Source organism: Choloepus didactylus, chromosome X, assembly GCF_015220235.1.
Source record: "Choloepus didactylus isolate mChoDid1 chromosome X, mChoDid1.pri, whole genome shotgun sequence".
Taxonomy (NCBI): domain Eukaryota; kingdom Metazoa; phylum Chordata; class Mammalia; order Pilosa; family Megalonychidae; genus Choloepus; species Choloepus didactylus.
In genome coordinates, this window is record NC_051334.1 from 51489054 (window position 1) to 51506799 (window position 17746).

General features: G+C 36.8%; 1 protein-coding gene across 8 annotated transcripts in view; it reads left to right on the plus strand.

Moving 5' to 3' along the window:
• Positions 1-17746, plus strand: part of CLCN5 (chloride voltage-gated channel 5) — a 187379-nt gene that overhangs the window by 138469 nt on the left and 31164 nt on the right. For 6 of the 8 annotated variants that reach the window (XM_037820997.1, XM_037820996.1, XM_037820999.1 and 3 more), the window contains one exon: positions 17453-17604. In XM_037820997.1, coding sequence (XP_037676925.1) covers positions 17453-17604 — 152 coding nt within the window. Of the gene's footprint in view, positions 1-2393; positions 2456-14845; positions 15325-17452; positions 17605-17746 lie in introns of those variants that run through there. The other 2 variants (XM_037821001.1, XM_037821004.1) reach the window with 2 other exon arrangements.

Here is a 17746-nt window from a genome sequence, read left to right on the forward strand (position 1 = left end):
TCTTTTGTAGGTTGAATACATTTGTTTCCATTTTGATTTGTCTTTTTTAACTTTGAATTGACAAATATTTTAAATCTTTATATAGCCAGGTGTAAATAGCCCTTTCCCTTTATGACTTGAGTTTTATGTTGTACTTAGAAAGGACTGTACCACTTTAAGATTAAATTTGTGTAGTTACATAAAACTGCTGTCTGGTTCTCAATTGACTGTAATTGTCATTCTCAAGGAAAGTCGGAGGGCAAGGAACTACTGTCAGAATTAATTATTTGGTAAATACGTATAAAAACATATGACATGGCAGTTACTTTTCTAGGTTCTAGGAATTAGCAAGGCTTTGAGACACCATCTCTGTCTTTATGAAGTTGATTCTAGCTAGCTAAACAAATATTTAAGTGCTTATGATAGTACTTACCTCTTAGAGTTCTTGTGAGGATTAAATGAGATAATACACATAAAGTCCCTGGAATAGAATTAAGTGCTCAATAAAATGTTAGCTGTCATTATTATTGTTATTGCAATACTCTGTATTATAAGTGCTCTAAGAACTTTGCAGAGAAAGCATTTTGTGTGTTTGTGTCTGTGTGTGTGTGTCTTTGTCTGTAAAGGATTGGAGAAGCTTTCACAGAAAAGGTGCACTTGAGTAGGGCATTGAAAGATTAGTTATTTGGGAGGAGGAAGAGCATTCCAGGCAGAGGGAAAGCTTTTGCAGAGATATCACAGGCATAATATTCAGAGGTATAAAATGGCAGAATATAAGCCCAAATAAGTAAGTTGTGGTCTTGAATGTCAAGCTAAGAAGTCTGAATTAACCTTATTGTGAGGATAAAGCTCCTTCACCCATTCATTCAGCAAATAGTTGTTGAGCACCTGCTATGAACTACGCTTTATTATAGACACTGGGGTACAGTGGTAGGATTAAGACAGACAAGGTCCAAGTTGACCTGGAACTTAGAGTCTGGTTGGGGATGACAGTGAATAAGAAAATAAGCACATTACCTAGTTAATTGCCGATTGTGATAAGAACTAGGAAGGAAATAAACTGAATGACAATAGAAAATAACTGGGGAATAACACTAGTTAGGATGGTCAGGGAAGGCCTGTCTGAGGAGATTACACAACTTGGGATAGACATATTAGTATGAAAAGCACAGGCTAAAAAAGAATAAAAAGTAAAAAATTTGCCTAGGGAAGATACATCAGGAAAGTGGCAACAGGAGATAGCCCCTCAATTTAAAATTCGTAAAAGAAAGGTATTTATTCATGGTTTGATATTTAGTGGGTTTTCATATTTGCCTGCTTCTGAAAAAGAGAAATGTGTTCATGTATCACTCCCACTTATAAGTAATAATAACCCTAATGAATCAGTTATACCAATCACTGGCTCTGCTGAAGTGGTCAGTTAGGGTGCCTATAAATTTAAACTGGCTACCTCTACTTCAGACTTCAGGCTAAACTAGAGGGGTTTAACTTAGTTATCATCATTGCCTCTAATAGAAAATTATTTCTTATAGGATCCATGTCACCAAAGTACTTTTTGTGTGTTTATGTTGCACTCAGTAGATGATTGGGGCATGTGGTTATCCATTATTCCCATTTAATGAACTATAAAAAATTGAGGCAGAACAAGATTTTGACATTGCCTATGATTGTAGAATGTGTTTTTACATGGATAGTCCTTCACCACTTTTCATTAGCCTTTACAAGAGAATTACTGCTGTGGTTACAAGGTATGACCATAAAATAATGAGGCTGGTTTCCATGAGCCACACACAAAAATCAGTCCCTTTACTACATCCTAATAGTGATATAATTTTCTTGCTTTGCTTTTTTTCTTACCTTATTTAATGTTTTCACATGGGATTTCTTAACAAAGACAACAACAACAGAAAAAAGGTCACAAAGTCCTTGATATTTGGTGGTGAAATTGCATAAAAGCCTGTTTTGTACCAGACGTAATAGCCTGTCCTAAAAAGATTGGTTAGAAGGAATTTAAAAAGCAGTAAAAGTGTTTCTTGTTTTCCAGATGGCTAGAGGGATTGATTTATGAGGAATGAATAAATAAATTATGCATGGCATGGTTAAATGCTTCTGAGGTAGTGTTACAGTAGTCTATAAATTAGAAGAAACATAAACATGGGGATCTAAAAGAAGTGGAAGGGGAGGAAAATAGAGAAGGGGTTTGAGTACTAGAGAAAGATTCAGAGCTGTTTTCATAGTCCATCTGTTTTCACTTGCCTGCCTCTGCAGCCTGGACCTCATGGTCAGCAATTCATTCATTCATTCATTCATTCATTCAATAATTATGGATTACCAGATAGGAGCCCAGCCCTTTGCTGTTTTAGTAATGCTCTTTAATTCCCTTCTTTTTCTCACCAACTTGTCTTTCTACCTAGTGTGCCTTGCTACTCCCTATTTGTGGAATGAGGAGACATTTCTGGCAGAAAGAGCAACAAAGGTAAAGGTACAGCAGCCTGAGGGAGCCTTTTATATTCAAGGAACAGAGAATCTGCATGTCTGAGGTTGAAGGCATCCTGGTGGGGATGGTGGTGGCAGTTGGAGCAGGAGGGAGGACAGCAAGGGGTAGGCATGGAGATCTAGTTAGAAATCTAGGTGGCATCCAGATTGTCTATGCTTTTGGATCTTATCTTGCAGCCAAGAAGTCATCAAATGATTTTAAAGCATAGGAATGATATGATCAAACAGTGCTTTAGAGAGAGAATTTATGGCAGTGTGGAGGAATAAATGGAGGGGTAGAGTAGGTTGGATCCTGGGAGACCATTTAAACTGTTATTTTTTCTAGGAAAAAGGTGTAAAGGCCTTATTAAGATAGTGGGAATGGAGAGGAAGTAATAATAAATTCTAGAGGGATTTCAGAGGAAACTATAGGACCAACTAGATATGGAGAATAAAAGAGAAAAGGGTCTCTTTTATGACTTCAAAGCCCAAGCATAGTATGGAGGAAGACTATATTCCCCCTGTCATGTCAGAATGTGCCTATACACCCCCCTGCCAAGTCTCAACATAACCTTCCAACATACTAGAGAAGAAAAAAAAATCTTAATTATCAAGGGTGATAGAATGAAAAACATGACAGTACATGGAATCCACCAAGTGTGAAACACTTAGTTCTGTTTACTCTGCTACACTGTAAAAATCAATTTTCCTTCAGATAGAAATTTAAAACAAAGGTACTTTGGTTTTCTGTTTGTTTGTTTTTGTTTTTGTTTTTCCCCAAGGTACTTTGGAATCCTCATAACACTCAAACTTCCCTAAACAGCTTGAGAGAATGGCAATTGTTCCTGCTGCTTTTTGAGCTTGAAAAAAAGTGGCTCATAGCAAAAGCTTGGTAGGGCCCTGAACCACACCAGTTTTTTTATGCTGAACCTTTAAAATGAGATGTACAATGATGGCCACTGGCTTTAAAGGCTTCCTTCGGGTTACTTAATATGAAAATGTCTGATTAGATTTTAGACTTTTATCATCTAATATTTCCCCCACTTATGTTTTTTATTAACCAAAGTCTATATGTTATTCAGATTTATTTAGTTTTTACCTAATTTCCCATCCAGGATACCACATTTAGTTGTTATGTCTCCTGAGATTCTTCTTGGCTGTGACATTTTCTCAATCTTTTTCTTGTTTTTCATAGCCTTGCCAGTTTTGAGTATTGGTTAGGTGTTTTGTAGAATGCCCCCTATTGGAATTTCTCATGATTAGGCTGTGGTTATGGGATTTTGGGAGTAAGACTGCAGAAGTAAAGTGCCCTTTTTATCACATCATATTAAGGGTAGATGCTATCACTATGATTCATCATGTTGATTTTAACCTTGAACACCTGGCTGAGGTGATATTTGTTAGTTTTTTCCACTGTAAAGTGAGGTTTTTTCCCTCCATTCCATAACTGTACTCTGAAAGGAAGTCACTGTGCACAGCCTGCACTTAAGGACTAGGGAGTTAGGTTCCATCTCCTTGAAGGTGAAGTATCTACAGAAATTATTTGGAATTCTTCTGCATGGGAGATTTATCAAGTCTCTCCTATTTATTTAATCATTTATTTATATTAGTTTGAACTCATTTATTTTATGCTTTGGTTTATAATCCATTACTTTATTTTGTTGCACAAGTTGTTCTACTTTGACCATTGGGAGCTTATGGCTCCTGTGTTTCTTTATCACACCTCCATCATTGTGAGTTTTTTTTGGGGGGGTGGTCAGGGGGACTTCTTTACTTTCTGGCACTAAAGGTGCTCCAGGCTGATGTTATGTATTTCCTGCCCCAGTCCCAGTGTCGGCCATTTCTCTAAGAAGCCCTGGTTTCTTTTATTGGAGAATGGTGTTAAAAACCAAGATCTTGGTACTAGGTGTGCTTGTTGCTACTGGGTGTTGCTTTACCTATTGAATCCCTGCTCCTCCCCCCACTCAGCAGCCCTGGCAACCACCAATCTGTTTGCTATCTCTATAAATTTGCCTTTTCCAGAATGTCATATAAATGAAATGATATAATATGTAGTCCTTTCAGACTGGCTTCTATCACTTAGCAATATGCATTTAAGATTCATCTATTTCTTTGGATGGCTTGATAGCCCATTCCTTCTTATCAACAAATAGCATTCCATTGTAAGGATCTACCACAGTTTGTTTATCCGTTCACCTATTGAAGGACATCTTGGTTGCTTACTGTCTTTGGTAATTATGAATAAGGTTGCTATAAACATTCATGTGCTGGTTTTTGTTGGACATGAGTACTCAAATCAGTTGAGTAAATATCTGGTAATGCAAATGCTGGATTATATGGCAAGACTGTGTTTAGTTTTATAAGAAACAGCCAAACTGTCTTCCAAAGTGATTGTCATTTTGCATTCCCACCAGAAATGAATGAGTTTCTGTTATTCTGCATTCTCATGAGCAATTGATATTGTCAGTTTTTTGAATTTTAACCATTCTAATAAATGTGTAGTGGTATCTTCTTATTTTACCTTGCTTTTTCCTCATGACAAATGATGTTGAGCATCTTTTCATATGCTGATTGTCCATCTGTATGTCTCTTATTTATTATTACTTAATTTTAAACTTTTTATTTTAGTAACATATACAACCCAAAATTTCTCATTTTAACCACTTCCAAGTATAAAATTCAGTGGTATTATCCATATGTATATCTTTTACAGTTTGGTGACTGTTGTGATCTTTGGCCCATTTTTAAATTGGATTGTTTGTTTTTTTATTTTTGAGCTTTAAGTGTTCTTTGTATTTTGTATGCAAGTCCTTAATCAGATATGTGCTTTGCAAATATTTTCTCCCAGTCTGCAGCTTGTCTTTTCTTTCTCTTATCAGTGTCTTTCACAGAGCAGAAGTTTCACATTTCAATGAAGCTCAATTTATCAACTTTTTCTTTCCTGGATCATCTTGTATCTAAAAACTCAGCACCAAACCCAAGGTCATGTAGATTTTCTCCTGTTTTCTTCTAGAAGTTTTATGATTTCACATTTTACATTTTGGGCTATGATCTATTTGAGTTAATTTTTGTGAAAAGTGTAAGGTCTCTGTCGAGGTTCACTTTTTTTTGACTATTATTTTTATTTCCTTCCATCATTCTGAGGAGCCTAAAATACCTTTCATTCACATCTGTATCTCCCCCATCTCCCCTCCCCTACTCTCCAGCTTTCTGTTTTCTTTTCCCAAAGCCTTCCCTTTCCTTACCTAGGAATTCTGTCAGCCTGTCAGATTTTTCTTAGCCTAAAGCATTTCCTTTTCCCTTCTTTTCTCAGACTATCATAGGAGGATAGTTTCACTTTTTAACATATGTACATCCAATTGTTGCAGCACCAGTTGTTGAAAATACTATTCTTTCTCCATTGAATTATCTTTGTGCCATTGTTAAAGATCGCAAAGATCACTATATTTGTGAGAGTTCTTCTGTTCTCCTCTTGGTCTATGTATTTTTTCTTTTGGCAATATTATGCTTTCTTGATTACTGTAGCTTTATAGTAAATCTAGAAATTGGGTATTGTGAGTCCTCCAACTTTGTCCTTTTTCAGTATTGTGTTGGCTGCCCTACACCTTTTGCTTTTCCTTAGAAACATTAGATTTGGTTTGTTGATATCTACAAAATAGCTTGCTGGAGTTTTGTGTTTTTTAAAAATGTGGTTTTATTGCGATATCGTCACACTTTCTGGAGTTTTGATTGGGATTGGGTTGAATATATAGCTCAAGTTGGGAAGAATCATTTTTACTTCAAATTCCAATTTTTCATTGCTGGTATATGGAAAGCATTTAACTTTTGTGTATTTACATATCCTGCCATCTTGCTATACGCATTCTGGGTGGGTTTTTTTTGTTTGTTTATTTGTCTTTTATAGATTCTTTAGGATTTTCTACATAGATGATCATGCTACTTGTGACAAAAAAAGTTATTACTTCCTTTCCAATCTGTGTACCTTTTATTTCCTTTTCTTGTCTAGCTCTAGCTAGGATTTCCAAAATTATGTTGAATAAGAGTAGTGAGAAAGGACATCTTTGTCTTGTTCTCAGTCTTAGAGGAGAAGTGTCCAGTTTCTCATCATTAAATATGATGTTAGCTATAGATTTTTGGTAGATGTTCTTTATTAAATTGAGTAAATTCTCCTTTATTCCTAATTTCCTGAGTTTAAATCATCAATGGGTTTTAGATTTTGTCACATGCTTTTTCTGCATCTACTGATATGATCATATGATTTTCCTTTTTTACCCTATTGATATGGTGGATTACACTGATTTTTTGAATGTTGAGCCAGCCTTGCACACCTGGAATAAAGCCCACTTTGTTGTGGTGTATAATTCTTTTTATACATTATTGTATTTGATTTGCTAATAATTGTACATCTATGTTCATGAGTTCTGTAGTTTTCCATTTTTGTAATGACTTTATCTGATTTTTGTATTACAATAATGCTGGTCTCGTTGAATGAATTAGGAAGTGTTCTCTGCTTCTGTTTTCTGGAAGAGATTGTAGAAAATTGGTATAATTTCTTCCTTAAGTGTTTGGTAAAATTCACTACTGAAACCATCTGGGCCTGTTTTTTTTTTAAGACTATTATTTATTGATTGAATAATAATAGGTATTAGTTTATTTCAGGTTTTCTGATTTCTCTTTGTGTGAGTTTTGGTAGTTTTCAATGAATTGGTCCATTTTTGTACATAGAGTTGTTTGTAGAATTTCTGTATAATCCTTTTAATGTCAGTGAGATCAGTAGTGATAACCTCTCCTTCATTTCTGATATTAGTTGGTTGTGTCATCTCCCTTTTTTTCTTGGTTAGCCTGGTTAGCAGTTTATCAATTTTATTGATACTTTCAAAGAACCTGCTTTTTGGTTTGGTTAATTTTCTCGATTATTTTCCTGTGTTCAGTTTCATTGATTTCTGCTCTAATTTTTATGTTTTCTTCTGCTTGCTTTAGGCTTGCATTAATCTTCTTTCTTTAGTGTCCTAAGGTTTAAGGAAGCTTAGATTATAGATTTTAGATCTTTCTTCTTTTCTGGTATATGCTTTTAATGCTGTAAATTTCCCTCTAAGCACTGCTTTCACTGCATCCCACAGATTTTGATACATTGTATTTTCATTTTTGTTTAGTTCAAGACATTTTTTAATTTCTCTTGAGCCCTCCTCTTTGACCCATGTGTTATTTAGAAGTGTATTGTTTAATTTCTAGATATCTAGGGATTTTCCAGATATCTTTCTGTTATTGGTTTCTAGTTTATTCCTTTGTGTTAGGATTTATAGTAAACTGACTTAAGAGTTTGACTGTTCCATGTTTGGTATAACTGTCAGTTGCCAGAGGGTAGAGATGTCTCCAGTTCCTTGTTTTTATCTCCCCTCTTGATTTTGCACTTCCCTAAGTACAACTTCTGGAAAGATTCTGTTTTGTAGCTCATAAAGATGCAATCCATTGTTCTTACACTGGACCCCTGTTGGTATGGTGGTAAGGTATGGGACAGGGGGAACATTTTATAATCTTCTAATGAAATTTCAGTGTTTTAATGGGCCTGTGTCACCTTTACCAGTATTTCTCCAGTGGTGTAGCTTTGTTTTTCTCCCTGCCCCCTACTCCTTTCCTTGACTGTAATATTCACAATCTATTTCCTTGCAGTCCTGATCCCTGTTGACTATTTTTTCCCTTAGTTGAGACAAGAAGGCTAGAGGGGACTAGAGTGGGAGGAATGCCCTTCCCCCAAATGGGATTAGGCACAAGGGAAGTATTTTTTCCCTGGAGCATAGGCCTTTGTTATGGAGTAGGCCCCAGGGATATTTCATAATGATTATTCTTCCCCGCCCCTTACCAGAGCCAGGAGAGGATCTTTCTTGGATCTTCACTATGAGAACCTGGTGAGGCTCCTGGAGGTCAAGCCCATGAAAGTGTGGGGACCCACCTAAGACTACAGTCCCCAAGAGTTTCTTACTTTCACGCTAGTCTACCCTCAGCCTTCAGCTATTCATCAAAGTTGTCATTTAAGTGTTTTTACCAGTTTGTGGCTCCAGTGGCTGCTGTTTCAGGTAAGCTGATTTTAGCTGTGTCTCTGGTTAAGCCTGTCTCTTCGGATTTCCAATAGCCATTCTCATTGCAACCTCAATTCTCTGATGAGTTCAAAAAAATGTTGCTGATTTTCAGTTTGTCTAGCTTTTTCTTTTTGTAAGGATAAATGGGAGTGATGATTCCCAAGCTCTTGGAGGAGCTGAATGCGGAAGTTCCTCATTTATTTTTCAGTTAGTGAAACCACTTTGGTCCCTTCTTGGAGGAAAAATAATATTTTAGAGTCTCTTCAGTAGTACTGTAATTCTTGAGTGGATTATTTTTAACCCCTCCTTCTTCTGATTTATGGTATAGGGTAGGAAAAGGATTGCTGTAATGATACAGGGGCATGTGCTGGGTATTTCTGGGTTCTGTGGCTATCAGGTAATATAGACAAAATGGTCTCACTGAAAGAATGTTCTCAAATGACTGGGCAATCGAAAAACTATTTGGAATTCTTCAGTGCTGAGATCCTCGCAGAAGTCACACAACACAATGTATGAGTGACCTAATAGAAAATCATGATAGAATATGAGAGTTGGAAGGCACCTTAAAAATCATATCTGCTAATACCTCCTCATTTTACAGATGGAGAACCTGAAATTTATAGAAATTAAAGCCCGAGGTCACACAAATAGTGAGTTGTAGAGCTAGGATTAGAATCCAGATCTTCTCACCTTCTCACTGCTGATAATAGGTCTGATCACAAAGACTTTCTTCCCATTTAATTTTAAAAAATGAGTACGCCAACTTCCTCAGTGCTTTCCTCCTAGTGTTCACCAGAAACTAACTATCCCAGAGGTCTGCCTCCCAGAATATAGTTCTGCATTGGTAATGTTTTGTCTCTCCTCTTCTAGCTTTGTAATTTTTTTTTCTGTTTAAAATCACTTATATGGTGTATAAATACATCTTCACCATTAAAGATTCAAACTATACACATGCATATAAAATATGAACCCCTCCCCGCTTCACACCCCAGAGACACAGTAAAAACAATTCAATGATCCTTTCAGTTCTTTTTCTATCCAATCACACACACACACACTTAAAAATTTACTTATTTTTTGTGTGACTTGTTTTTTTCACATAAATGCCTGTAGGATTTTTTCATTTCAGTACAGTACACGTAACCTTCATTCCTCGCACTATTCCACTATTCGCACTATGGACTGTTATTGCTTCTAGGTTTTTTCTAATACAAACAGTGCTGCAATTAATAACATGTATGCATTCGTGTGCACAGGTACAAGTGTTTAAGAGCAATTCTTAAATGTATTTTTTTTTTTTAGTTATTTTCTGTCCATGACATAACTGTTTCTGTGAGTCCAAGAAGAATCTATCCTGATTGGTATTTCCCCTATTTGAGTTTTTTTTCCTCAAAGAATACTTGCTAATTTCTTGTTCCTAACTTCCTATTGGAAATTAAAAGGGAGAAGTCAACATAGACTAGGCATGGACCTGGAGAATTGCTCCTTCTAAAACAATAGTTATAAGTTGTTAAGCAGGATCATGCTACCCAAGGGTTTCCCAACATGTGGTATGTAATGTGTATTTTAGGGCAGTGCTTCCCTATCCATTTCATGCCCTAATCCTGTTGTCAATCTCATAAATGTATAAATTTGAGAAGGAAAGAATAAAGAGCAAGTAATGGAGCAAAGGGTTATTTTCTTTTATATGGCCAACCCTTTCAGCAACTTTGTCAAATCTAACCCATTATCCTCCAGTTCTGCATTGTTTTCTGTGGCATTCTAATCAAGTGGGAGCCTGCAGATATCAAGCCAGTAGCCTCATGCAGATGTGGATTTTCACTTGGTTATTTGTACTGAAATGGAAAAATCTCCCAGACATGTGAAAAATCAAGTCATGAAAAAATAAGTAGAATTTTAAAAAATAAGTCTGTATCTGTGTAATTGGATAGAAAAAGAACTGAAAGGATCACAGTGAGTTATCTGTAGTAGCTGTCTCAGGGGTGGGAAGTGGGGGGGGAGCGTTCATATTTTATGTGCATGTGTATTGTTTGGATCTTTGATGGTGGGGATGTATTTATGTACCATATAAGTGCTGCAGTTGGGATAGTGATTTCTTCTTAGTCGTCCTTCCTACCTCTTAGATAACTTCAAATTCAATCCCTAAATGAAGTGAGTGTAGGGGTGGTATTCAAAATATTTAATAAGAAGACAGGCATTGTCCAATCAGATTGAATGTCACACACAGCACTGGAACAGTGTCCTGGAGCCTCCTGGTGTTCCAGTTGCGGGATCATGGGAAAGTCCAGAAGTTTCCAGGAGAGAATGTAGGAAGAGGCTCCTCAGGCAGGAGTCATTATTTATCTACAGCTACAGAAGTGTTTCATAATTTAACAACCAGTATGGCTGTACTGATGGGTGGGTACCAACTGAATAGTTGCTCTGAATACGTGTCCCAGGGGCCAAGCTATGATAGTACATTAAAATGTGCATAATATGGTTGGGTGAACCTGTTCAGGGCTTAGATGGGAGAGCTACGACATCAACATTTGCTTTTCAGCTACTGGGTTCAGGTAAGTGGAAAAGCAAACTAGAAGTACAATGGAGGCACAGTTTGGTATTCTGGAAATATTGACTAATAACTAGGGCTTCAGCTATAATATATTCTCAAACATATAGGTGAAATGGAATATAAAGGGGTTCATGACTTATTGGGAGACCTAGAATGGATAGACCAATAAAGGAAGGTGTAAGGGGGTGCAGATTTAGAATTCAAAAATTTGACATATTGTAGGCTCTTAGAATTTGTTGTTGAATGAAGGTAAAATTTAAATAACCACAGGATGAATATCCACTGGGCATAGTGTTGAAATTTTTGTAAATGTATCTTCAGCCTTGCAAAAATACAATATATGAAGACTGATACATGTTTTTAAATGTGACTGTTTTCAAGTCCTGTGATACATACCTATAGCCTTTTTGTGCTTATTTTTTTCTTTAGGCTACTGCCTATAAGTGTGCCCTCACACAGCTGTGATATTACTAACACAGTGCAGATTCTGTGCATAAGGTTTCTTTCTATCCTCTTCTTTGAGATTTGGTTAATGTTTAACTAGTTCACTTAATCAGTTACTGTTCAGTCACCCAGGTGAATTTCTAATGGCATGTTTGTTAGGTGTCCCGGCCCGCGGGACGATCAACGGAGGCTCCAAATCCTGTGAGGGAGGAATGGTATGGGACAAGAGACGCGAAGAACGACAGCAAGACAGGTTTCTGATCAAGCTGTAAAACTTTATTGAAGAGGCAGGGTATATATGCCCTGGAGGGAGAGGGAGTGGCTAATAAGGACAGGTAGCGGTCTGGGATTGGTGATTGCTGTTGCTAGGGTGGATGGCAGATGTGGGGTTAGCATTTTAGGCGCGAACTAGCACTTTTGGCGCGAACTACTTCCGTAAAGAAGGCTGAGGGTAACTTAAGCTATTGTTGTATCAGCCCTGGCGGCCATGTTGCACATCTCTGGCATAGCTGAAGGTGGGCTTTATGCATGCTACCTTAATCGCCCTCTACAGTTAGGGATTGAAATAAACATTCTCAAGTTGGAATTTCATTTCTTCTATTTTAAGGCATTTTCTAGTTTAAACATGATTTTTTTAGAAAAAGAAATTTAGAAAGTGGCTTCCATAATAGGGAATAGGTTAAGTGCATTCATTTATATGCCTCGTCATTTGAGCAGTGTGTTTCTCAAGAACAATTATTAAGTTTTAGACCTCAGTGTAACTATAGAGAAAGCTGTTTCAATATTGACTTTTTTCTGACTAGTTTACTGTACTTTTTTCCTGGATTCAGGTAATACAAATTAGCCTCTTTGAGGGTTTTTCTTCTGTTATTCAAGTTGACGTCTAATTGTACTTTAACTTGAATTAGTTCCCTGTTAAAGCATTAAATTATTTTACATGTGAATTAGGGTTCACTATGCTTTTAAAACTTAGTGGCTTTTTTTCTTTTTTTTAATTTTTCTTATAGAGGCAAAAGTCTGGACTGAATACCCCAATCTGACATTTAGGCTCATTGCTTAATTTTGCTCTGCCTTCCTTGGCAGAGCATTACATACGACACTGTTTTTTGAAAGCCTTTTGCATTTTATTACTTTGTTTATAGCTCAGTAGTTGGTCCTGAATGGTAGACAAATCCCAGCTGCCATTCTTGACGTCTCAGTTTTATGAGTGTACTCTATTTTCTATTAAATTTAAAAATGGTGAAAAAGAAACTAACTGGATGTGGAATATGACCCACAGTTTAAGCTATTTGTTGTTAAGCCAGATATAGATACCTTGGTGGAAGAGCAAACAATTTAATCCCTCTCATTGATGAATCCTATTAATATTAGCAGTATCATTATCATCATTAGACATTTTAAGATATTTCATTTTTCCTGTTCTAAAAATTATGAATTTTAAAGTTACTGACCCATATATATGCCAAATGCCCATTAAGAGGTCTTCATGTGCTGAAAGTTTTAGAAACATTGCTGTAGAAGCCACTGACATTTTAGAAATTGGAAAATGATCTAGTCTATTTCAGAAAGATAGCTCTACTTGGCCCAAAATGTTAACTATATTATTGTGTTTTATCATAGCATGCATTAAAAATTGGTAAGCTTTTCTTTGTCTTGTTTTCAGGGTATCATTTGACCTACATCTGGCAATCTGTATAATGAACACATGCCAGACATTACAAATTCATCAGGGAAGGGAATGGGGGAGGGGAGTAGAAAAGAGTAAGAGAAATATGCATCAAACTTGGAATACCAGTGCCTCCTTTTTTAACCTAAATTGTAATTAGATCTCATTTTAGCATGAGGATTTCATCATAGCTACCAGCCCTCTAGTTCTCAAAGGAAATACCTTTACATGGAATAAAAAAGTCTCTCCCCTAGAAACACTGATATAACATTTGAAAAAGACATGGACTTTCATTAAAATTATTAACCTGGTACCAGGTATGCAAATTTAGTCACTGTACATCAATGAGCTATACATTTTTAAGTACCAAAAAGATAACATTTTTTCTAAATTGACTGCCAAATACTATATCTGCTGAAATGTAAAATAATCTAATAAGATAATATAAGTCTTATTAGATAATGTAAGTAAATTCTGCAGTGGTCTTCAGATACTTCAGAGCAAAGCCTATTTAATGAAGAAGGACTTTGAAGGGGGCTTATGAAGTTAGACATATTTTCTTCTTTGAGTAAAATGTACATGCTTTCCTAAAACTTTAGTCACATAAGACAATCACCCTTGGTCCACAAATAGCTTTGTTTTTCACATCATTATAGTTCATCACTTAATACTATTGCCACTTCATTTTAATTCTCCTCATTAATGCTAGATTAGTTTACCAAGAGAGAGATTTTATAATAATGAAGGATTGTAGCATACAGGTTTCATGAACTGCCTCATATTTCATGGGGTTTTGTTGTACTGCCATTTCAGGATGCATCAGACCTTAATCACAACATTTCAAAACCCCATATTTGGGGTCTAATTATTGAAGCACACTGTGCCTGCGTTAATACTTAACAGTGGCTGTCCCGTGGATTCACTTAAGGTGTTGAGAGATGGCAATTTTATTCTTTACCAGACTAGCTTTATTACACAATTAAGACCTATTTTAAAAATAGCCTTTGGCATAGGGTGGGGGAAGGGGAAGCCTTAAAACAGTGCAAATTTTGTTGTGAATTTATTTTCAGAGCCACAATGATTGTTGCTACCCAAGTTGGATTAATGAATATCAAATTTGATGTTGCTTTCTGGGTAGCCCACTACTTGTAAAAAACAACTCATTTTCTTGACCTTATTCTGGGCTTTCAAAGTTACTAAGTGCTATTAAAGAACTAGCTTTGTATAGTAAGTTCATATGCAGTTCAATATTTCACCATTTTTTTCTTTAATTATAATATGTACCCAGAGGAAAAAAGACATAAAACACATGCATACAGTTAAAAAAATAATTATAAAGTGAACACTCTGGCAACCACCACCCAGATTCAAGAAAACTTACCAGCATTCTAGAAGTCCCATCCTACCGGCTCTTCCTATGGTCACAGCCCTCACCTGTGGGTACCTACTATCTTTTCTCTTATTTTCTCACTTTTCTTTGTAATATAATCATTTACATTTGTATCCTAAAACAAAATAATTTAGGTTTGCCTGTTTTTGCACTTCTGTGAATAGAATCATAATGTTTTGTACTCTTTTGTGTCTGGCTCCCTTCCCTCAATATTATGTTTGTAAGATTTTATCCATGTTATTGCTGTCTAGTGCATTTTTTAAAAAGCCTTTTCTATATTTGCCTCTCTCCCATTTTACTTAAGATCCCTGTACCCATAGATGCTTTTGATCTTTCTACTTTGCCTTCTTGGACTGTCTGCTAAATGAGGTCTGAAACAAAAATTTGTCTGGACCCCAATTTCTGAACTGAGCCGACTGTCCCCAGTTTGATGGCGTTTGTTTAAATGAGACTACATATTTAAGGCTTCTGTGCTCAGTTAAAAATCTTCCTTTCTCCAAGGCTGGTCCAAGGGTTTGGTCATGTGATTCCAACAGTGACATCACGTTCTGACTGCCGGGGAACACTGGTGGTTCTTTCGGTGGCGTTTGTTCCTGTGAAAGACAGAGAATGCAGCAAGTGCCCTGCTAACGCGGCTCCTATCTGGTTCTTTCTCAAAAAGCTCCTCAACCTAAATGATCAAATGCAGGCTGCCAAGGTTATTTCTTCCTTGAGGCAAATAAAAAGGCAGCTGTGACTGAAGGTAAGCAGACTTTAGCCCGACCCAGGGAGGCAGTATGACCCCAGAGAGAAGGGGATCTGGATAATCACAGGCAGTATGTTGTAGGATTGTAATCACTGCTTGCTCTTTTAGAGCTGCCTGATAATTTGTGTTTATAACAGGAGACTAACTACAAAGAAGGATGATGCAGTGCTCATGTTACCTAGTGATGTAATAGGATTCTTTCTTTCCTGTTAGGAAGCCGTTGCAGATCTTCATTTTGTCTAAATATCCTTAGAGCTAGGGGCCTCATTTGATATATAGTGTAACATTAGATGGCTATCTGATGCCTTTTAAAATCAGTTTTACAGAATCCTTTTTTTTTTTCTTTTCGAAGGAGAAATCTTAAACCAGAGCAAATTCAATTGAACCATTAACCTGCTTTTAAAAGTAAATTAGTAAATTTCTGGTTGTTTTGGTGTCCCATGTTCATGTCTATAGTTGACTAGAGAATTGAAGCAGCTTGTTTTTTTTCCCCTCTTAACATACTTTATTCTCTTTCTGCCCTCATTTTTCAGCTGCTTTTTCCCCTCCAAGCTCTCAACAACACACCAGCATTAATCTTTATAAGTGTGACACTAGACCTGATAGGAAATTCTGGGTTGGTGATTCAGCAGCCAACCATTTTATAGCCAGGTATGCTTGAAGATGTGGAAAGGACTTTGGTTTGGGGTTTTAAGATTAACTTGTTCAACTCCTCTACTCTGCATCCCACCACACCCCCAATATGATTTGGGTTCTGCAGAGTTCTTCCTTTTAAATGTGTGTATTGCTTGTGAAGTGTATGCTGAATCAGTGTACTCAGAGGACTTAAAAATTTGTAAGTCTTGGGGTGATAATTCAAACTTACTCCTATGAGAGCACTGAAGTTGTCTGTTCGGAGTTTAGAGTGAAGGTGGGGATGCAGATGGGAGGAAGGGGGTCAGTTCAGGCACACTTTGGCCTTCTATGCAGAGGGATTCCTTGCCAAACAGTCTGGGCTGGGTGAAGCTTTGGCCCTGCCAAGGTTGGTGCTGCAAATGTGAGCTTTGGCTGGTTGATTTAAATGATGGCATTACTTCGCATTTTTCCCCAGTGTGCTTTTGCATAAATTCCTCAATACTGTTTTATATTTTGTGTTTAATAGCAAAATGTTGCTCCATCAGACATTGTTGCAGGAATATTTAGAACAAGTTTTCGAAATAATACTAACCCTGTGTGAGTATATGTTCTGAGTTTTGATACCTCTCCCTCATCTCCAGTATCAAACAAATTTTCATTCAGCAGATATTTATTGAGTCTTGGACATGTGCTAGATACTGTTTAGAAGAAGGTGATGAATCAGGTATAGGGCTGGCCCTCAAACTGGTTATATCTAGAAAGTTTGATAAGGCATATGCATAGTAATTGTAATAGAAGTGCTAAAAGTAACATGGATAAAGGGCTATGATTAGAAGAATGGAATGTTTCTTTCAGCTGGAGGATCAAGAAGGACATTTCACCCCTGAGCCATGCACATTTCTTTAAATCTCAATTTGTAATCATAGAGTGTTCTGACTTACTCAGAGTTTCTACCAGCTCATTATATTAGGGATCAAAGTCTTAAACCTATTGAAGGGATATTTGTACATTCCAGCCAGCTTAACTTTTGAAGATGGTGACATGCTTTTTTTGGAGTCCCCAGTCAGGTAAAAGCAGACTCATAGGATTGAATTACTACTGTGTAAATGTAAAATGATCCCTTATGTGTGATATGTCTGCAAAGACCTTTGACCCTTTTTGTCTCCCTTCCTTAACAGAAACTGAAATACCTAAGCTGCTCCAAGTTCCTGTCCTTTGCTCTGAAAAATCCTTTTCATTGTCAGCAACTCCTTTTAATTCTTATCTGTACTGTCACTCTTATCTGTCCTTTTCCATTCACACTGCCTTAAGACAGTCATCATTTTGTGACTAGCACACAGAAACCTGTGAATGTGATAGATGTTCCCACTGGGTGATTATATTGCTTTATCAACACACCTTGACTGTAGTCATCTGATAGTTTAAGGGCTCACCCTTCTGTGCTCAGAAAGGAAGTATTAAGACTGTTAGAGGGTCTGAAGTACTAACATCTGTTTCCTTTTCAATACAGAAGACAATTCATACAATGGTGGGGCAATAGGTTCTGCAAATAGGATGATGGATTTCTTGGAAGAGCCTATACCTGGTGTGGGGACCTATGAAGATTTCAATACAATCGACTGGGTGAGAGAGAAATCTCGAGACAGAGATAGGCACCGAGAGGTAAGATGAAAGATGGTACATGAGTGTTAGGACATACCAGGGGAAGAAGTTGAAGATATATAGTCTTTATATTCTTTCCTTTCTTCAGCCCTGTATGTGTCTGAATCTAGCTTCTATTGGCAATGCAGGGCTTTACTTTTTA